The following is a 23,427-nucleotide window of genomic DNA, read 5'->3' as shown; positions in this document are numbered from 1 at the left end:
AAGGCAGAGGTTGATAGATTCCTGATTAGTCAGGGCATGAACAGATACAGAGGGGGGGGGGGCGAGCAGGAGAATGAGGCTGAGAGGAAAAATGGATGATCAGCCGCTTTGAAATGGTGGAGCCAACTCAGTGCGCCAAATAGCCTGATTCTATTATGGTCTTAATTTGCTGAGCTCCTCCAGTAGATTTTTGTTTTGCTTTGGGCCAGTCATTCTTTAAAACTCTATTTTTATATATTCTACAAGTTTTGTACTTTTAATGCACTTTTCAACTGACAGTGCAAACCAAGAAGATGATTTAGGACTGGATGATAAAGTATTACATTACTCAGTAAATTTCATTGCAAGCAGGGATTAATTATTCGTGAAAGGAAACCTTGACAAGTTACTGGGAGCAAAAAACGTTCCCATAGGTTTGAAAGGTTAAATTGGACCTGACTTGTTGGATATTGAGAGAGAAATTGGTCTTTCAGCTTCTTGATGCCATGATCACCCACTGGTTATTCTGAGCAGAACCCTTACCAAACAGACTAATCCCTTGTAGCGAACAGTGGTTTATAGTGCTCTGGAGCACTAATTAACACAAGCTTAATTAAGGGTTTAATCCGTTTTAGGTTAAATCCCACAGCAATGCAGATAGAAATTTCTGACTGAAACAAAGTTTAAGTAATAAGCTACAAGTTGTGTTGCAAGTACCTGCTGTGACATTAGAGGAATGTGCTGCGTAATTGAATTCCTTTTGCATTTTAGGCGGTGGTGGTTTAAGATTTATTAGCAGCCCATCCAGACAGAAGAGTTTCTTTTGTACATATTAAACAAGCTTGTATTTTGCTGCTGTCACACAAAGTTTCTTTTGTTTTATGTTACTCTTTCTGAAATCTGCTCTAATCTGAAGAGGCTGAGTTTCTTTTCCATAGAAAACAAGGCCGACAGTTGACCTAATAGAACTCTTTTAAGTTTTGAAGGGGTTTTGTAGAGTAGCAAAGGAAATTTGTTTCCTCTTCTGGGAAGAGTCCAGAACATGAGGCCATTAAATTAAGGTAGTCCACAAGGAATACAGTAGCGAATTAATATCTTCACTCGGAGAGTGCTGAGACCACAGGCAAGGATCGGAGCAAATAGCAGAAATATGCTTAAAGGGAAGTTGGATCAATGCAAAAATGGGAAAGGAACAGAATAGTGTAGTGATAGTGTGAGGAGTGAAGAAGGGAGGTGGTGGGAAGAGGCTCCTGAATAGCAGCAACATTCAAACTTTTTCTCAGAAGATCCACTTCAATCATGTGATTCAAGAATACTGAGTCTTCTGGTTGCTGTTATGGTGTTTATTTGAAAGGTAATGGCTCATTTTTTTAATATCCCCACTTTAAAAACCACCATTGCAGGGCTCTAGCATCCACTGGGCTAGTTGGGATGTGGGTACTTACAGCCCAGTCGTGCCCTTGAACTGGGACCATCCTTGCCACTTCCAACAGCGGTTAAGATCAACCATACTGCAGCAGATTCTGCAGTCACACTGCAGGTGAGTTCAGTGGATCTTCTTTCATGAAGGGCATTAGTGAACCAAAACAATTTTTGGTGACAACCATTCATGGCCACAATAGTTCCTAATTTTTATATTCCAGAATATTTAAATGGCTGGATTAATTAATATAAAATAGTCCAATGTTGGGATTTCAGCTCTTGTCTTGATCGTAAGACCAGCAGTCTGGTACCCTACTCCTGCCAGTCTTGTAACCACTGCATCATCTAATGCAATCAACACTGCTGATGAGGGAGTCTGTCTGAATATTACTAAACAGCTTACTTCCAGTATCTCAGAAATGAACTAATACTTACTGATTTTCTGCGTTCCACCTGCAACAAGCATCAAAAATGATAAATAATGTTGGAAATTATTTTATTTGTTTATGGATATCTGTACGGAGCCTGCAACAGCAAGTCAAGTTAGAAAGGAGGTCAGCAATCATCTGGTAATATCATTTACAGCACTGCTTTGAACTTCAGGTACCTTTTACTTCTTTCCCTCCTCTGGCTTTTATATCTTATAAACACAAGAAATTCTGTAGATGCTGGAAAGCCAAAGCAACATACACAAGATCCTTATATTCTGTCTGGATAGCCTCCAACCTGATGGCATGAATATTAATTTCTCCTTCCAGCAAAGCATATATTTCCCTCCCCTTCCCCTCTTCTATTCCGCACTCTGATCTCTTACCTCTTCTGGGCCTGAAACATCAACTATTTATTCATTTCCATAGATGCTGCTGAGTTCCTCCAGCATTTTGTGTGTGTTGCTTCCTATTTCTTAGGTTGCTATCCTTATAGTTTCACAATAGGTTGTTGTCAAAATCTGAAAGATTATCCTTTGTTGTTTTGTCTGGTCATATGGTGTCCCAAGGCAGGGGTCAGAGACATTATGCCTGGTGACCAAGTGAATGCCTGTGAAGTGTAGCGGATAACACGACGCTATTCCATCTTGAGACATTGGTGTTTGGAGTTCAATTCTAGCATCCTTTACAAGGAGTCTGTATGTCCTTCCGGTGGAATGCACGAGTTTTCCCAGGGCACTTGGGTTTCCTTTCATAGTTACCAGGTAAGTTAATTAGTCATTGTAAATTGTCTCGTGGTTAGGTTGGGTTTATATTGGGGTTGCTTGAAGGGCCAAAAGAGCTCACTCTGTGGTGTATCACTAAGTAAATAAAATAAATATAATGTTTGCAGATACAAGAGATCGTGAAGGAGCTGGAAGTCTTGAAAACACACACACAAAATGCTGAAGGAACTCAGCAGATCAGGCAGCATCTATGGGAGGAAATAAACAGTTGATGTTTAATTTTAGAAAAGACCCTGGTGGGACTTATATACTGGCCTCCAAATAGCAGCCAGGATGTGGGGTACAATTACAATTGGAGATAGAAAAGGCGTTTTAATTAGTGATGGGGAATTTCAATATGCAGGTGGATTGGGAAAACCAGCTTGGTGCTGGATCCCAAGAGAGGGAATTTGTAAAATGCTTACAAGATGGCTTTTTAGAGCAGCTTGTGGCTGAGCCCACTAGGGGAAAGGCAGTAAAGGGACCCTTAGAAGGCAGTGATCATAATAAAGTCGTAGAAAAGTACAGCACAGAAACAGGTCCTTTGGTCCATCCACTCCATTTAAACTGCCTACTCCCATCGAGCAGCACCCAACCATAGCCTCCATACCCCTGCCATTCATGTACCTATCCAAATTTCACTTAAATGTTAAAGTCAAAATTGCATGCACCACTTCTGCTGGCAGCTCGTTCCACACTGGCTCAATTCCCTGAGTGAAGAAGTTTCCCCTTAAACATTTCACTTTTCACCCTCTAGCTGTAGTCCCACCCAACCTCAGTGGAAAAACTCTGCTTTCTATCTATACCTCTCATAATGTTGTACACCTCTATCAAATCTCCCTTCAATCTTCTATGTTCCAAGGATAAAGTCCTAACCTATTTAATCTTTCCTTATAACTCAGTTCCTCCAGACCCGGCAACATCCTTGTAAATTTTCTTTGTAATCTTTCAACCTTATTTACATCTTTCCTGTAGGTAAGTGACCAAAACTGCACACAGTACTCCAAATTAGGGATCACCAATGTCTTATACAACTTCAACGTAACATCCCATGTCCTGTACTTAATATTTTGATTTATGAAGGCCAATATGTCAAAAGCAAAAAGCTTTCTTTACAACCTTATGACTTTTGATCATTTGAGGTTTTGGTGATGTAGAGATGCAAATGCAGTCATTTTTATAATGTCATTGGAGGCCTAAAGGCAGGGGCAACAGGCTGTTAGGCATTTGGTTTAACTGTTCCATGGGAATTATCCCTCCCTACCGATTAATCCACAGGGATTACATTCAACTCCAAATGAATAAAAGCAGAGGTGTTAACATGGTAGTTTTGATGCAACTCAGTTGATGATGATAAACAGAATGCGGAAACAGTATCAGGCCATTCAGCTCCTTGATCTTGTTCCACATTGAGGAGGGTGCTTACTATGGTGGTGATCCCCTTTCTTATGTAAGTCACTAAGAGGCTTCCTTACTATGATAAGCAAGTATTTCCTATCTTTCACTGCCTCAGTCTCTTGAGGCTGAGGATTCCTTCTTGCGACAGCCTTTCCTTGCAGTAAAGTTTCCTAATGCTGTCTTCTTCTCCTTTTTTAACATTACCTAATTTCAAGTCTGCCTCTGCCCACCAACTGCAGAAGCCCTTGTCCATGTTCTTCCAGATGCGGACAGACTATCGATCTGCTTCCCTCAATCGCACTTTCCAAACAACATGAAGCTGTTCAAAGAGCTGCAGCCCATGATGAGAACCACACTGATTCCTTCCTGGCCCCCACCACTGTGTTTCATAGTTGGTACATGCTCATGACTTAGCAACACATACATCTTAAAATTCCAACCTTCTTTCACCCCTTCCCCCATATGATCACCCCCTGACCCCATCTCTAATAGCCTCCTTCAACTACACAACTCTTCAAGGTATCTGTCAACTTTGACCTCTTGATTGTCTTTGAAATGTTGTCAGATGTGTCCTCAATTTCCAAACCTTTGGAATTCCTTCACTAATTTTCACCACCTCTCTACTTCTCTTTAAAACTAGCTCATTGACCAAGTTTTTGAACATCTGTCCAAATATTTCCTTTGGTGACTGGATTATCAATTTTTATTTGACAAGTTGTCGTGTAAGCGCAAGTTGTTGTTGTAATTTCACTGTGGGAGCATATACAAAGCAATAGGTTGAACTGAAATATTTTCTAAAGCTCCAAGCTATCCTGAAATTAATCTATGTCATGATGCACGCAGCAAAAGCATCTAATGAAGGTGTTACTGAAATCCCACAGACTAAACATGATTTTCAATGATTTTCTTGTAATGACTGAAACAAAGCCAACAACTCCACTTATTTAGTGCTTCTAACAAGGCACACCATGATCCGCAGTCATGTTAATGAGCATAAATTAATGCTTTTTAAGGCGACATTATGGAAGGTGAGTACATGTTTGAACATAGAAATCTACAGCACATTACAGGCCCTTCAGCCCACAATTAAACTGTCTAAAATTTCCCTCCCGCATAGGCCTCTATTTTTCTAAGCTCTATGTACCTACCTGAGAGTCTCATAACAGACCCTATTGTATCTGCCTCCACCACCATAGCTGGCAGTGCATTCCATGCACCCTCCAGTCTGTGCGAAAAACTTGCCCCTGATGTCCCCTCTGTACCTACTTCCAAGTACCTTAAAACTATGCCCTCTCGTAGTAGCCATTTCAGCCCTGGGGAAAAATGCCTCTGACTATCCACATGATCAATGCCTCTCATCATCTTATGCACCTCTCTCAGGTCATTCCTCATCCTCCACCGCTCCAAGAAGAAAAAGCTGAGTTCACGCAACCTATTCGCATAACGCATGCTCCCCAATAACACCCTTGTACATCTCCTCTGCACCCTTTCAATAGTATCCACATCCTTCCTGTAGTGAGGTGACCAGAACTGAACACAAGAAGGTTTTGATCTAAGAATTAATTTATTATGATCATCTGAAATGGAGAGAGGGAGCTAGAGAAGCGAGTTGCATTAAGGAAGTATTTCTAGAGGTTAAGTTCCCAGCAGGTGAGGGCGTTGTTACTGGTGATGGAGCAATTAAGTACAGGGATGTTCGTGGTCTCAGAATGAAAGAGCATATGGATAGACATAGGTCTGGGGGAAATTACAGATATAAGGAGTTTCAAAGGGCTGCATGGTAGCGTAGTGGTTAGCGTAACGCTTTACACTGCCAGTGACCCGGGTTCAATTGCCACCACTGCCTGTTAGGTGCTTGTATGTTCTCTCTGTGACCATGTGGGTTTCCTCAAGATGCTCCGGTTTACTTCCGCAGCTCAAAGGTGAACCGGTTAGTAGGTTAATTGGTCATTGTAAATTGTCCTGTGATTAGGCTAGGGTTAAAACCGGGGGATTGCTGGGCAGCACAGCTCTCAATAAATAAATAAAAAGCAAAGGAGGGATTTGAAGATAGAGAGAAAATTCTTTAAGCTGAGGCATTAGCTGGCAGGAAGTTTATGTTTATTCAGAGAGCAGAAAGGTAATGGATAAACAAGACTTAAGAAATTCAGGCCACGGACAACAGCGATTGGATAATCTAACACACATTTAAGGTTTCCTGCACATTGAAGTCAACAACACTAAGATTGCTCAAAGCAAAACCAGTCTTCTGACTGCCTTGATAAATGGATTAAAATCATGGGACTGCTCAAGGCATTAACTATCATGAGACTTGCAGACTAAATCAAAGAGTTCTGTATTTTCACATGTGCTTGACCTATGAATGCCAGTTTCTCAAATAAGATCAGGCATTTGTGCAAGAAAGTACAAAAAGAACTGATTGATTGAAGTAAAGAACGGATGGAGCAAGGCCAGCGCACAAGTAGATAAAGTGACCTAAACTCAGGTGTTAGCACTCCAAGCTTAACTCTGCTTTTGTGAAAAGAGCTGAGGAAGATGCTCCTTTTAACATCAGTCTCCAGCACAGAAGAAAACAGCAAAAGCAGCTTGCAAAGTGAACAGGATCCAAGTCATAAGTAGGTATCTGTAATTACACAGGAACATTCTGAAATAAGGTTCTTTTGTCTTTTTATGCAGTGATTCTTACAATTTGCTCCTTCATCAACTGGTTCCCATTGGTATGAATTAGAATTCTTCATAAAGTACACAAGTTTTTGTGGGACCTTCATTCAAACCCCTAATCAAAAATAAACTGGCTGTTTACAAAACTTTAGATTACTGCATTTCAATTTTTATTAACTTCTTTATTAGATTTTTATTAGGTTGAACAAGTGCTTTGCTTCTGATTTGCTGACCTGACTTAGGTACCTGAGGATCGAGTTCAGCCCACATTAAGATATGTTGTTATGTGATTCCATTGTTCCTGAGATTAATAATATCTTGGCTCAAATGCAGATTAATTTTGAGGTATTAGCATGCTATTTCTCCAGGGATTAGCTTGCTGAGTTCATAATATAAAACAGCTAAGCATCCTCCGAGCAGGGTTTATACATAAATGCATTTAAAAAAATATTCGAGCCAGAACCAAGGGAAATGTTGAGCCTTTTGTTTGTGGATTAAATAGTCAAACTCAAATTTGCTTTATAAGGGGAAATAAATTTTGGCAGAGCTTCTAAAACATACCTAGTCCTAGCAGTACATACAGAATACTGCCCAATCACTGTGCGTGCGCACACTCAGTGTGTGTGTGTGTGTGTGTGTGTGTGTGTGTGTGTGTGTGTCTAAACAAGTACATGTATAGAGTTGAGTGGGCTGTCTTCTGCCTGCACAGACACAGCACAGCAAGAAGCAGAGAGTGATGTGTGAAGGGCTGCTGAGCAGTGGAGATGCACATAGGAGAGAACTTGGTTATTTTCTGAAGACTTTGCACAGGTACTGGCACTGTATATTCGTGAATTTTTTAAAGGAGAAGTTATATCCATTGCTGTATTATGCAAAATAGAGGCAATGTGCACAGATTTTCACAGTGACTTATGTTTTTCATCACTAACTTTAGCTCTGGAGTCTGCTGCTAAACTTTGCTTTTGACAGTTGCTATAGAATCAGTAGGCAATAACAGAAAGAAATTATTCTTTCTCTTCTGTTGCAACAGAGTACTTTTTCTTTCAAGAGGCAGAACACATCACAAGGAAATATTTTGGAGTAGTTCCAGATATTGCAGAAACTTTTACCTTAAATGTTTTTCTTGAAACTTTGAAAATAGTTTTACATTCATTGAGGTTCCTTAAATGTTAAGCTTCAAAATAGAATGTACCTGAAAGTATCAGCAAGTCACTGGCTGTCAGTTGTTCAGAATTCTAACGTTTTTTTTAACGAGGCATCCTAATGTTTCTGCTTCAAGGAAGTTCTATTTATTAACTTGCTCCATGCTCTCTAAAATATTCTGTTCTTTCTGCAAATATAAGAAGAAGAGAGCTGGTCCAGCAGTTGCTTCAAGAAATAATAATACTTGACTGATGTTCAAAGTATTTTCTGAACAGAATCTGCTGTAGTTAAAAGGAAAATTAACAAGGCATCTTGCTGGTTTAGAATTGTGATTGATTTTTATTTCAATGAAATATATGGAAAATGTACAATTTGTAATTGTAAAGAACACCACCTCAGTTTCATTGACTCTTTATCTGTAAATCAGAGCTCATCAAAACCTCCAGTGATGATGTTTTAATTCAAACCATGTCTGTTAATCCATCATCCTATTGCTAGCAGAATGGGTTTCAGCTAGTTACCAGCTTAATATTAAAACTTCCTTGACCTCAGATGCCTCTTTTGTTTCATCTTCTCCTTCACCCTGTAATCTTCTCTAGTGCTACAATTCTCTTCAATTTCTGTGGTATTCAAATTTGCTCTCTTATCTGATTTTAATGTTGGTCGGCATGCCTTCAGTTGTCACAGTCTTAGGCTCCAGAATTAGCTCTCTAGCTTTCTCTGCCCCTTTACCTCTCTCCTTACCTATAAGAAGCTTTATGAAAATGGATACTTTGACCAAGCTTTTGCAACTACCCTCAAATTTCTTTTCATGGTTAGTTCTCAGCTTTTGCTCAATGGAGCACCTCAGAAAGACTCACCACATTAAAACTGTCACATAAGTTAAAATTGTTTTTGAGATTTTTCTCTGACCATTTAAATGAAGGAGGTGCTTTCCTTCTGTTACTAGAAGCATGCCTGGTATTCCACTAAGTCACTGAAAATGTCACCTTAGATTCCAAATACCTTGAAAAGCAGTCAAGGAATAAACCTGTCATGCAAGGTGAAATGTTGATCAAATGATTACCAGGAAAAATATATTTTATCGATTTCCTAATCTCATTCTGTCTTTATTTGATGACTATTGAAGCCATTGTGGGCACATTGATCTATGATATTAGTCTTCCAGACTATAAAATTAGAGGGAGATGACATCTGTGTTATCAATTTACAGCGTTCAGCAAAACCATAGTAATAGCGTCAAGAAGTGTAACCAAGAGAGTTTTTCCTAGGCAATATTTATTTTTTAGTTACATGATTGTTTGATCTTCCTGTGTGGAATTTAGCAGTTTCTATTTTATAACAATCTAAGTATTTAATTAACTCCATAGTAATTCTCAGCAAGTTCCAGCTTAATTTCTCCATTTTGCTTCTTCTACTGTTCCTTCTTTATTTTGATTTTAAATTTTAATATTAAATTAATGCAGTTGAATTTATACTTCCTTCTCAGCACAGACAATGCCCATTTTCTAACCCTTAAACCTAATGAATATCTGCCTAGTTGCTTGGGTTGCTGAGGTTGGGAAAGGGTCTCCTAAAAGCAGATCCTTTCTAGAATCATAGAATCATTCAGCATGACCCACCTTGTCTATGGCATCCATGATGCTTATCTATGTTAATCCCATTTGCCTGTGTTTAGCTTTATGTCTTTGTTATCCAAGTACTTGTCTTAATGTATTTTAAATGTTGGCGATTGTATTTGCCTCTACCCCCTCCTCTGGCAGTTCATTCCTGATAGCCAACTATGGTTCATTGGATATTTTAACTTAACCCTCAGCTCTTTTAATAGTCATCTCTCTCACATTAAACTTGTGCCCTGAAGTTCTAGATTTCCCTGTCCAGGGAAAACGGCTCAACCTAAGCCCCTCATCATTTTATAAGCTTCTACAAGGTCAGCACTCTGCCTTTTATGTTTCACTGAGATTAACCCCAGAATGCCCAACCTCTCCGTAGAAATACAACCTTCCATCCCAGGTAACATCCTGGTGATTTTTCTTTGCACTCTTTCTGTTGCTGCCACTTCATTCCTGTAGCGTGACAATCTGAACTGTACGAGCACTGTACTCCAAGTACAGGCCAACACTTTTACAGCTGCAGCATGACATCACAAATCTTATACTCAGTGCCTTGGCTTATGAAGGCAATCATACCAAATGCCCCTGTCACTACCCTATCCACCTGTGCTACACTTTCAGTGAGGTATGGACTTGCATCCCAAGGTCCCGCTGGTGTATTAATATACCTGAGGTCTCAGGCAAATACTCTGTATGTCTCTCTAAAATTTGACTGCTCAAAGTGTTTCCACTTGTTTGGATTAAATTTCATCTCTGTTCCATCTTCTGTTGGGATATTTGGCCATAACAAATGTGATGGATAGTTGAATCATCCTTTAAAGAATGTTTACATCAATGTGCTGTTGAAGTATTAGGAAAGGATATTATCAGGACAGTATGGATACAGTTGGAGCTTTTGTTATCTTAGGAGACAAGAGTGAAGGGAAGCAACCGAATGGAGTGAGGGAGGAGATTGAGGTTATGGAAGAGATCGATATGCAGCCACGTTTTAAATGTGGGGGTGGCTATCACTGAGGATCATAAGTATCAAGGCATCTGCAGTAGCTGATCATTTTTGCTTTAAGAGGAGTGAGAATGATCTCAACCACCAAGGATTGAGCAAAAGGATGACACATCTTTATAGGGAAGCTAGATAAACTTGTGAGGGAGAAAGGGTCAGGAGGAAAGAATGGAAATGAAGAGGCATGGGAGGGAGAGCATAAACACTAGCAGAAACCCTTTGGGTTACTGTGTTGTGGACTTTATGTATTTCTGTGTAATTATAAATTAGATGAGGAAAGTAACAAAAGCAAAATAATTGCTTTAAAGATATCATTGTCACTGTACCGTGAACAGTTGCAGTTATACTGCAGTGTTAAACAATGCGCACATCCCCTGCAGATCAAGCCACCCCTTGACTGCAACCAGAAGAATCCATGAGCTGCTATAACAAGGCGTGTAATGGTGTTGTGTATTTAATATTTCTGTAATAATTGATTAATATTATAGATATATTGTTTGATGAAGCATTCTTTGTTATTTACATTTAAATTTAAAAACTAAAAATACTCGAGTTATCCCTGGCTCTGTGTTTTTCATTCAATTAGTTTTATGTTTTGGAGTTAGAAAACATAACAGTGGTGATGAGTTAGGTTTAAAACAAACCCAAGATAACCTACCTACCTGTTGCAGCACAGCACGTTCTGGCTTTTCAATCCAGGACAAAGGAGATGTCCTCCTTTTTTAAAGAAAGGGGCTTCCCTTCCTCTACCATCAACTCTGCTGTCAAATGCATCTCTCCCATTTCACGCACATCTGCTCTCATCCCATCCTCCCGCCACCCCACTAGGAATAGGGTTCCCCTTGTCCTCACCTACCACCCTACCAGCCTCTGGGTCCAACATATAATTCTCGGTAACTTCCGCCACCTCCAACGGGATCCCACCACTAACACGTCTTTCCCTCCCACCCCCTGCTTTCCACAGGGATTGCTCCCTACGCGACTTCCTTGTCCATTCGTCCCCCCCATCCCTCCCCACCGATCTCCCTCCTGGCACTTATCCTTGTAAGCGGAACAAGTGCGACACATGCCCTTACACTTCCTCCCTTACCACCATTCAGGGCCCCAGACAGTCCTTCCAGGTGAGGTGACACTTCACCTGTGAGTCAGCTGGGGTGATATACTGCATCCGGTGCTCCCGATGCGGCCTTTTATATATTGACGAGACCCGACGCAGACTGGGAGTCCGTTTTGCTGAACACCTATGCTCTGTCTGCCAGAGAAAGCAGGATCTCCCAGTGGCCACACATTTTAATTCCATGTCCCATTCCCATTCTGATACGTCTATCCACGGGCTCCTCTACTGTAAAGATGAAGCCACACTCAGGTTGGAGGAACAACACCTCATATTTCGTCTGGTTAGCCTCCAACCTGATGGCATGAACATTGACTTCTCTAACTTCTGTTAATGCCTCACCTCTCCCTTGTACCCCATCCATTATTGCCTATCCTCTGGGCTTCCCTCCTCCCCCTTTCTTTCTCCCTAGGCCTGCCGTTCCAGGATCTTCTCATATCCCTTTTGCCTATCACCTGTCTAGCTCTTGGCTCCATCCCTCCCCCTCCTGTCTTCTCCTATCATTTTGGATCTCCCCCTCCCCCTCCCACTTCCAAATCTCTTACTAGCTCTTCTTTCGGTTAGTCCTGACGAAGGGTCTCGGCCCGAAACGTTGACTGTACCTCTTCCTGTAGATGCTGCCTGGCCTGCTGCGTTCACCAGCAACTTTTATGTGTGTTGCTTGAAATTCCAGCATCTGCAGATTTCCTCGTGTTTGCGTTCTTTCTTTGCAAGGGGGAGAGAGAAATGGTTGAGTGAAAAAAAAGTGCAGAATTTTTTTTCTTCACAAGGGGACAGACAGTTGAGTTGATAAAAAGGCTACATCGGAAAGACAAACACGTTTAATTACACAACAGATAACTGTATTTTGTATACTGAGCAATTTAAGCAGTATTTTAAGTAGCCAGTGAATGAATGCTGGTTTTGCTGAGTGCATTAGGTCAGGAGTCCCCAGCCTTTTTTGCAACATGGACCAGTTTATTATTGACAATATTCATGTAGACCGGCTGACCCGGGTGGGGGGGGGGGGCGGGCGTGTAGGGTTGCCAACGGACAAGAGTAGCAGTCAAATACGGCAGCAGTCCCCAACCACCGGGCCGCGGTAGCAAAGCATGGTAAGCACAACGTATTTGACTGCTACTCTTGTCCATTGGCAACTCTACCCCCCCCCCCGCCCCCCAGGTCGGCCAGTCTGCAAGAATATTGTAAAGTATAAACCAGTCCGCATTGCAAAAAAGGTTGGGGACCCCTGAAATACATTGTGTTTACCCCAGAAAGACTACAATGACCATGAAGCCTTGCACGGGCACTTGTGTGCGCATATGTGTATGTGCCGATTTTTTTTCTACAAATCGTTTTTGGTGTTTCTGTTCGGGGGGCGGTTGTTAATCATGACCAGAATATTGGTGATAAATGGCTAACACACTCAATTTCATTTCTAAAAAGGTTTATCTAATGAATTTAATATTAAACACACAACGCATATTTTCCTCGCATGAATATAGTGATAAGTCAATTATCGGGGAGGACAGGGGAGCTTGAAGTAAGTGTTGAACGAACTTCCAGTGGAAGTGGTAGAGGCAGGTTTGATATTATCAGTTAAAGAAAAATTGGATAGGTATATGGACAGGAAAGGAATGGAGGGTATGGGCTAAATGCAGGTCGGTGGGACTAGGTGAGAGTAGCGTTTGGCACAGACTAGAAGGGCCGAGATCGCCTGTTTCCATGCTGTAATTGTTATATGGTTATATAAATCGCTTATAAGTCAATAGCATCATAACATTTTAAGTAACGTTTGGATATTAAACACACAGCACATATTTTCTCTGTATGAACATATAAAATCAATTGCAACACACCAATATCGCTGAATCAGTGGGAGCCCTGGGCTGAATACTTGTTTTCCTGCAACAAGACGGTGTCATCGAGGGGTGATGGGAGACAGCGATACTCGAAGGGGGTTCCTTATGTCCAGTCTATTCCGCAATTTAGTTTTCGTTGCATTCATTGCAGAGATATGTTGGAAATGGAAGCAACGCTTTCAGTGCTTTTGTGGCTATCTCAGGATATTTAGCCTTGACTTTGATCCAGAATGCCAGCAGAAATGTTATGTTCCGGATACTTTTCAGCCTGCTGTCATTTGCAAGCTGGAGGAGTTGATCTCCTTCCCGCACTGACATGGATGATGCACGGGTAATGACCTCACGTGCGTTCAAGCACAACAGTGGGTGTGACAGGGAATGAGGAAAGGTGCAGCTGACTCATATTGCCAAATCACATTGTTTCCTCGTGGCCCGGTAGCACATGCTTTGCAGCCAGGCACCAGTCCGCGGCCCGGTGGTTGGGGACCGCTGCATTAGGTGAAAAGGCACAGTTTGCTTAGATATTTGACTGTTCCAACCAAACCAGCTGAAATGAGCTTTGCTGATATAATGAAAGCCATGCAGGAATATTTAGATCTGATAACATTGTTGATTGCAGAATCCTTTAGAGTTTCTTAAGCAGAATCAAAATGGGGGGGAGGGTGTCCATTTCAGCTGTTGTTGCTGGACTGACGAGGTTTATCATTGTCAGTTCAGTGATGGGCTAATGATGCACTGAGAGCTTGTTCAGTTTGTGGAATCTCTCAAGAAATGATTCAAAAATGGCTCCTAACTGAAGCACAACTCACATTTAGAAGAGCAGTTGAAATGGCTGTTTCAATGGAAACTGCAACCAGAGATGCAACTGAGTTGCAGTGAAGAATGAAAGTGAATGTGAAGAAAATTGCAATGTCCAAACAGAACAGGCATGGCTAAAGAAATTGTCTTACTGTTGTGGCACAGGCTCACATACACCAGACCAATGCAGATTTAAAGGCAAAACTTGCCGAAAAGGCAACAAAGGTGCAACAAAGAGCATGTCGGACAGCCAAAAATAAATGGACTACACAGGGAAGAGAAAAAGATAAAATGTCAAATTTCAGTTTCAAAAAGAGTGCTGATCTGCATGCTGTTGATAAAAAAAATATTATAATGATTAGAGTGACACCTTCATCAATGTGAAAACTAACAAGAGACAAGCGACACACACAAAATGCTGGAGGAACTCAGCAGCAGCTGTGGAAAGGAATACGTTGAAGTTTCAGGCCAAGACCCTTCAACAGGACTGTAACAGGTTCCTGCCAAACCTGACTACTGAGGACCACCCCTTGAACTCATTACTACAGATCGGGAATAAATGGCAATGGACAAAGCAATGTGAGGTGGCTTTCAAAAAGTCAAAGGAAATAGTGACACCAGACACTATACTCACACATTATGATCCAGATTGTTCAATGAAGCTTGCCTGTGAAGTCTTGCCTTATGGTATAGGTGCAGTCGTGTCATACGTTATGAGTGATGGGAGTGAGCACCCCATAGCCTTTGCATCATGTTCCCTTACCGCTGCAGTGAAAAAATACACACAGATTGACAGAGAGGCCTTGAGTCTGGCCAGGGTGTAAAATATTCCAAGCATTGCTCGTATGGGAGGAGGTTACCTTCATTACTGATCATCAACCGCCAGTGTCCATTTTCAAACCACAGCAGTCATGGCAAGGGACTTCAGAGGTGATCAAAACTGGGTACTTGGAAAGATTAACGACAGAACTGGACCACTCTCCTACACAGTGGAGGTTGTATCATCTCTAGATGACATCAGGCGCATCGATCATTTGAGAAGGAAAACGGAGTCCATTTTGAGAGAAGAAATGTGCCCAGAGCTGTCAGAACCACTTCCTGCAGTCCCAGAGTCAACTCCTACAAGCACCACTGAGGAGGCTCCAGAATCTGAGATTGTTTCACAGCCACAAGTCTCATCTGCAAACAGACTGACCTCCCTTGTCAGGAAAGAGATTATCCACAAAGAGAGAGAGAGAGAAAGACTAGAGAGCAATATATTACATATTTGAGTTGAGATGTATATTGAGTTGGAGTTTATAGTTAAGCAGGGAGGAGTGTAGTTTATTTAATATTTCAGTAATATTTGATTAATATTGCTTCATTAAGCATTCTTTGTTTTCTACATAATCCATTATGGATTATATGTAAAAGTGTGAGAATGGCAGTAAATCATTATGCCACCACGTAATATGTGCGCACTTTACTGAAGAGAAAATCTAAATGCACACAAGTTATCCCCAGTCTGTGTTTTTCTTTCAGTTAGCTTTATGCTTTGGAGTTACAAAACATAACAAATGGCACCTAAAACTAGTTCAATAATCGTCTTCAGCATGAATAATTTTACAGACTAAGTTACTGATAACAACTCTTAATATTTCAACAAGGGCAAAGGTACACATGGAACCCTGAGTGAATGGAGCAGATAAAAACCTCTTCAATGACTCATTGGGCTTAAGGTTTGGAAAATAAGTAATAGCAGCACTGAAAAGAAGGTGTAAATTAAAGTCAATCCTAGAGGAAAGCAGATTTAAAAAATGAGAACATTAGGCTGGAACTTGCTGGTAAACGTGGAACTACTGGCATTTCCTTGTGCATATGTTATGGAAATCCTGAACTTACTGACTGGTCTTTACCAGTGGTTTCCCAACTGTGTCGTGGAGTCCAGGGTCTGTGCCCAAGAACGTGACAGTTTATTGTGACTTACACTTGAGATCTTGCCCAATATCTGTAGCCATGGCCCTTACACAGGAACAGAAAATCCATTCGTTTCATGTGGAGGAACAGCTGCAGAGATCCCCATGACCATAATTTTCATTACCTAGCATAATGTGTATTTCAAAGTGGTTGGAAACATTCCTCTGAATTACTACAGGATGTAATAAGACACTAAATGTGCTACAAGTTGAACTTGATGCTATTAGAACCCATCTGCTTAAATGTATTAATGTCTCCTCTAAAATAGTTGAGATAGAACCTTCAGACAATCCAGTTAAGCAGCCATCTACTGATATTGTGACTTGAATTCTACAATGGAATTTCAGAGGCACTTTCACTTACTTTCCCATTATACCCCAGTGAAGCAACATTGACCTCTCTTTAGATTTTCCCAGCATGAGATCCACAGAGAGAAGCCTGGAAAGAAAATCTTGCCCTAAACACTGATTAAGTTCTACTCCATTATGTTTCTTCATCCACCAGGAATTCTGCCAAATTCTGAAAGAGTTATCCTTTGGATTCTTCAATCCTACATTTTAACCATAGTCCTCAATTCCACAGGTTTTATTCTTGAATCACTCAGGACTTCACCCTCCCAATGCCACAACCTCCCTAACACCTTAATAATCCAAGACCCTTGCATTCCTCTCAATTCTGTGTTTTAAACATTGGACACACACGAGACTGCAGATGCTGGAATCTACAGCAAAAAACAATGTGCTGGAGGAACACAACAGGTCATTGAGCATCTGTGGAGAGGAACAGATGGTCAACATATTGGGTCAGGACTCTTCATCAGGACTTAAACATTGCTGACCTCTGTCATTCCACCATAGGCAATATCAAGGGTCAGAATCTCTGGAATTTCCTACCTTTATCCCAACACTTTGACTCTGTAGGATATTTTCTAGAACCTCTCTCTCTGATACAAAGTATCAGGTCATCTTCCTAAACGTTTTCCATATGTCTTAAGAGTCTAATTCTATTTGATAATACACAGATGAAGCAGCTTGGATTTCAATCTGATGAAGTCACTATATAAATATCATTTAAAAGTTGGTTCATTGGTAGTTATTTTTTTGAGGGTCATGTTGAAACCACCAAGAGAGAGAAATTTCTGGAATTCTAGAGCCAGGTCCATCACTGTACATTATCTTCAACATCACCTCATAACATCAAAACATGACACTGATGTGAATATTTCTGAAGAACTGTTTCTCAATTCATTGACATACTATAAATATTTCTATTCAAAGATTTTCCACTTTGCAGGATTATCTTCTAAACTGTTTCCAAATCATGAAAGAGATCAAAGCTTTCTTTTTTTGGTCCAGTCCAAATATTAATTCTTAAAAATGTCTCAGATTCAGTTAGTTTTCTACAGCCCAGATCTCAAACCCCAGAGACTCAGTAATACAGATTAAAGCAACATTGTGTTTTAATCACTGTGGTTGCTCATTATGAGAAAGAGAACATTCTGCATTTCTACAGTACACTTTATTCCCAAATTGCTCTACAGCCTCTATGGCTGAACCTGTGTCCCAGACCACTTCTTTTTCAATCCCCTGCTTTCTACATTGTTTAAAAACCCATTCAAATCAGTCTCAGCATTCACAAGAGGCTCTCTGTCGGATCAGAATTTCAGAGTGAGATATTTCTCCCTGTTTCAATTATTATCCACATGGGAAAGCACCAAGGAGGAGCAGACTTGGTGTCTTTCCTCAAGTGCTGAGCTAGTATAAGGCATCTACATGATAAAAGCTTTTGGTAGAGAGGATATGGAAAGGATCTTTACACCTGAGATCATCAATATAAAACAGAATCAAGTATTCATAATTTCAGAACAACTTTCTTTACTGAAAAAGTGGTGATATTGTGGAACTCACTATCAAGAGAGAATGAATGACAGATGGATTGAAGGGCAAGCTAGGTAAACATACTAGGAAGAAAAGACTCGAGGTTTATGCCAATGCACCAAAGACTGGAGGAGGCTTGAGTGGAGCAGAAAATTGGGGCCGGTTGAGTTGATGTGCTCTGTATCCTGTCTAGCCCCAGTTTAAGGTCTACATCAGCATTTTGTTCTACTTAGTCAATAACTGGCATCCTATAAATGATCACTGATAACTACTCAGATGTCAATTACAGTGTAGAGCAGACTATCTGGCTCTGAGAGGGTGCTGAAAATGCTGAGTAAAGGTCATCCTTCTTTTAAGACTAAGATTCCATTATTGTGTTACTATCAGCAAAGTCATTTGAAGCTCAAATATAAATGCAAAATTCTATTTAATTAGGTGTAATTTAATTATTTGGTCATGTAATCATATTCAACTTATAAAGTTTCTCATGAAAAAGACCCGCCAGTCCTTCTATGAACAGATTCTGTCAAAATCATACCACTACAGCTTTTTCCAATGAGTTGTGTGAGACTCGAACTAGAGGTCATGAGTTAAGGGTGAAAGGTGAAAAGTTTAAGAGCAGCATGAGGAGGAGCTTCTTCACAAAGGGGGTAGCGAGTATGTGAACAAGCTCCAGTGAAAGTGGTGAATGCATGTTTGATTTCAGTATTTAAGAGAAGTTTGGATAGGTACATGAATGGGAAGAGTATAGGGGGCTACAATCCAGGTGCAGCTTGATGGGATGAGGCAGAATAATAGTTTGGCACTTACTGGATGGGTTGAAGGGCTTGTTTCTGTGCTGTAAATCTCCATGACTGTATTGATTATGATATTATTGTAAAAAGCATGCTTATTCACCCATAGGCTTTCTTACCTAGAAGCCATAATGCAAATTTGGAATAGTTATTCAGTAAAAGAAATATAACTACATCAGATTCAGATACATTTATATGTCACATGTAGATAAAAACATACAATGAAATGTGTCATTTGTGTTAACTGCCAATACAACCTAAGAATCTGCTGGGGCAGCCTTCAGGTGTCACCACAAATTCTGGCACCGACATAGCATGTCCACCATGTTCAGCAGAAAAATACAAGCAACAACAACAATAACAGAATAACTGAACAACACAAGCCCCTTTCCGACCCACTCACACACACAGACAGGCCTCCAGTCTCTGAACGTGCCACACCTCTGGCCCTACGGCCTCCAGTTCTTGGCTCCGGACTCTCAGGATTACAAACATTGGACCTCCAGTCTTCAGACCTCGGCCCAGACTCACAGGCTCACAAACTTCTGAGCCTCAGATACGCCAACCCAGAGGTTATGACTTTCGACCTTCAACCTCCAGACAAGCTGTGTTCGGTCTTTGACCAGCAGACATGCGAGTCCCTGGATTTTTAATTCTGGCTTTGACCTCCGGACTTTGTCGATCAGGGGGTTTTGAATTCTAGTCCTTAACTTCCATATTCGCACAGGCCTCCCACCCTGGGACTCAATGACCTGGGGGTGTCATCCTTGGGGTCCACTGATCTCGGTCACTAACCATAATAAATCTAATAACTTTACTAAAGGTAATAAAATTTTTCCAAAATATACCAAAATCATTAATATATGCTAATATAATATTCATAAATCAAATATTATATTTATTATAATTGGGTGAAGGTCTAGCCTTGGTCATCTGCACAGTACAATAGTACAATACCGCAGTGGCTTTGAATTGTATCATACCTCAGATATTCATCTCCTTTGACTTCAGTGGAATGAGTCAAGCAATATGTTATTTACTGCTATACGGCACTTTCAACGAAGGATGAATTTCTTCTTCAAGGTGTATATTGTGGCATTATAGATCAACTTTACTGTGATTCTGGCTCAGAACTGTGTCCAAAATCTGCTCACCCAACTGGTCTTGAATTAGATAGACAAGTCTGACATGTTCCGAGAAAGTGGTGTAATCCATTCTCGGATGAATTTACATTCTATCATGCAATGGCAAACATAGGATAAATTTTCATTATGTTGACCAGGTCTAGGACCAGTTAATTTACCAGAATCATATTTATATGATGAATATAACTCCTGGGCTGGGTCTACAGGCAATCAGCTCTCAATTTTATTCCAAATTGACAATCAAGCTCCATGATTGCATTCATCTTTAATTTCTGAAAATGTCAAATAGTTAAGAATGTTCTGGGAACTACCCAATCAGTTTCATCACTTAAAGCCCTGAATATAAGTGGATTTTAAGGGGATGGAAGTAAAAAACTCTTGTAAAATACTTCAAAATCTAGATTAGCCACAACCTAATTAAATAGTGGATGAAGCCAGAGGCCTTCGCCTGAGATAATAGACAGCAGTCAAATGCTAAAATGTAGTCCAGTTTTGGGGAACTTGGTGAGCTTTTGTTCACATATGTTGGTTCCTTTTCCTTCACTTAAATTTTGTAAACTAAAGTAACACCAACTTTAACAGTGAATAGGTTTATCATCCAGAAGTTCAAGTTTTTTTTATATTGATTTAAAGGATGTAGGCCTTGTTGGCAAGGCTGAGATTTGAAGCCCGCTCTCTGAACTGCCTTTTTCCAGCATTTACTGGTGTATTTTAGATTTTCAGCAGGTGCTGTTTTTCATTTTTCTATAAAGTGCTTTAGGAGCCAATTCAGGATAATAGAGTATAATTCAGTATAACTGCCTATAGAGGTGGCAGATTTACCAGTCAGGCATCCTATGATAACGATGAACAGCATAAATGAGATAGCTCGGTTCTTCGGCTTAACTACTAGTGAGGCTGTTTAGTATTCCAAAAATCCTAGAAATGAGCAATGCCAAACATGTGATTTTTTTTTAACTTCAGTGCATTGTACTCTGTCTGTGAATTGAAATTAATTTCAGAGGCAGAATGCATCCTACTGATTCAACTATTCAGTGCCTTTTACACTGGTGAACAAAGGGAAATTTCCACACAACAAGCATTTTTTTTCAACAATGGCATTTCTCCTCTTGGCCTTTCCAATTTGGTTCTGTTGGATTTAATAAAACACACAGATTTTACTCTTTCATTACTATTTCTTTTTTATAGTCATTCAGGAGATGTGGATATTTCTTCCCCGATCCTGATCATTCCTGATCTGAGTGGCTTGCCACGACATTTCAGTGGAATTAAAGATCTACCACTTTATTGTGGAACTAGAGTCGTGTGTATGCCAAACTAGGGGAGGATGAGTAAAAACGATTTTACAACAATCAGATAGTTTCATAGTCACAATTACTGAGTCTGATTGTTTACTCCTGATTTATTTAATTAGCTGAAGTTACATCTCCAAGCTGTAGTGGTGGAAATTGAATACGTTTCCAAATCTTCAATGCAGGCTCTTAGTTACAGATCCAGTAATACCTAGAAGGTAACAGTACCTCAGTTTTCCTCAAGTAAGCAAATGGATTAAAATATTGCTTTTTTTCTCTTTTACAGGCCCAGAAGTCATGGATAGAGAGAGCTTTTTGCAAGCGAGAATGCGTCCACATTATACCAAGCACGAAAGACCACCATAGGTAATAGCAGTAGTTTGATGCTGACTAAAGGAAGCAATAGCAAAGATATTTTGGACTTGCTTACAACATAAGAGGAGGACATGCTGGTTCCCAGAACAATTCTATTTCCTCTTTATTTCTCATTAGTTCCCTTGATTCTCCTACACCTATCTCCATTGGGGTTGGTTTATAAGTAACCCCAGTGATGACGGTGATGTGGGAGGAAATCAGAGCATAGGAAGAGAGGAGAAATAGTCCTATAGTCATGGAAAGAAAGTACAAACTGCACAAGACAACACTAGAGGTTAGGATTGAACCTGGGTCACTACACCAGTGAGGCAGCAGCACCATCTGGCATACTGCTGTGCCGTCTGATAGAGTGGCTCTAATTTTTCTGTAAGTATATTTCACTTTGGCAACCTCTCCAGTTATTAAAGGACAAGTCCCGTGCAGAGACAGTACAAATATCCAGATTTTAATTGCTACTTTGTATTAAGAATTGTGTAATCCTTATTTTCACACCCCTCCACGGCCTGTCCTCTTCCTACTTCTGTAACCATTCCAGCTCAACCATCCACCAAGGTATCTGCAATCCTTCAATTCCAACCTTCTCCAAGTGTCTGACTTCCAGTATCCTATGCTTACCACCAAGGCCCTGAGTTTCAGATACCCATTTCTGATCTTCTCTTGCCTTTTAAGCTGGCCCTTAAAGTCTACTCTTGGCCTAATTTCTCTTTTCAGGGATGGTGTCAAATTTTGGTGAATGATGTGGGATATCTTACCACATTAAAGCTCTAGGTTGTTTTGGTGCATGCTGATCTCAGCTTATGTCCCTACTTTCACTAAATAGATTTCAGCATTAGGTGAAGGCAAGCCTCTGACAATCTGCTTGTTGATATTGAGGGTTAAACTGTTTCTTCTGCCCCTGGGTCGAGCCATATCACTCAGCCCCATTCATTGCCCTACTCCCTAACTCTGGGCCAGAAGTTATCAACAACTCTTGATGCATTCACACTGGCCAAATGTTCTGATGCATTCCTCCCCTCTTTACCAATCCTTCATTTCCCTGTGGGAATCTCTGACAGCACCATAGCACAGATAGTTGAGTCACCTCTTCACAGCTCCAGCAACCCGGGTTCAAATCTGACATTCTTCCTGTCATTGTGTGAATTTATCCTGAAACATTGAGTCAAGGTTATACAGCATGGAAACAGGCCATTTGGCCCCACTCATCCATGCTAACCCAGACACCCATCTAAGCTACTGCTATTTGCCCACATTTTGCCTATATACCTCTAAACCTTTCCTTTTCTTGTACTTGTCTGAGTGCCTTTCATATGTTGTTATTGTACCTGCCTCAGTTAGCCCTCTGGCAGTTTACTGTATAGAAGTACCACCCCCTGTGCAAATGTTGCCCCTCGGATTCCTATTAAAACATCCTCCTCTCACCTTAAACCTATACCCTCTAGTTCTTGATTCCTCAACCATGGGAAAAAGACTGTGTACTCATACCCTACTTTGTGATTTCATATATCCCTATGAGGTGCTCTGCTTTTCTCCCACACCCCAAAGACATCCCGACTGGTAGATTAATTGGTTACTGTAAATTGCCCCAGTTTGTAGGTGAGTGGGGAAACCTGGAGAGAATTGATGGGAATGCTTTACTGTAAATAGGTGCTTAGTGAACAGCATAAACTCCATGGGCCAAGTGGCCTTTTTCTGTACGGTATGGCTCCGCTGCTATGAGTAAACTTTCTATCAGCCCACCATGCCTGTGATGGCATTTTGAAAGAGCTCTCCAGTTAGTCACACTCCCTCTGCTCTTTCCCCATTGCTTTGTGTATGTTTCCATTCAAC

General features: G+C 40.6%; 1 protein-coding gene across 1 annotated transcript in view; it reads left to right on the top strand.

The window, feature by feature from the left end:
* trpm3 (transient receptor potential cation channel, subfamily M, member 3) overlaps nucleotides 1-23,427 on the top strand; it is a 357,718-nt gene that overhangs the window by 146,469 nt on the left and 187,822 nt on the right. Inside the window, exon 2 of the mRNA XM_072259452.1 lies at nucleotides 21,512-21,591. Coding sequence (XP_072115553.1) covers nucleotides 21,512-21,591 — 80 coding nt within the window. The remainder of the gene's footprint in view (nucleotides 1-21,511; nucleotides 21,592-23,427) is intronic.

The sequence above is a fragment of the Mobula birostris genome, chromosome 5 (genome assembly GCF_030028105.1).
Source record: "Mobula birostris isolate sMobBir1 chromosome 5, sMobBir1.hap1, whole genome shotgun sequence".
NCBI classification, from domain to species: Eukaryota; Metazoa; Chordata; class Chondrichthyes; order Myliobatiformes; family Myliobatidae; genus Mobula; species Mobula birostris.
Note: the sequence above shows the minus strand (reverse complement) of the source record. Positions and strands in the feature narration are given on the sequence as shown.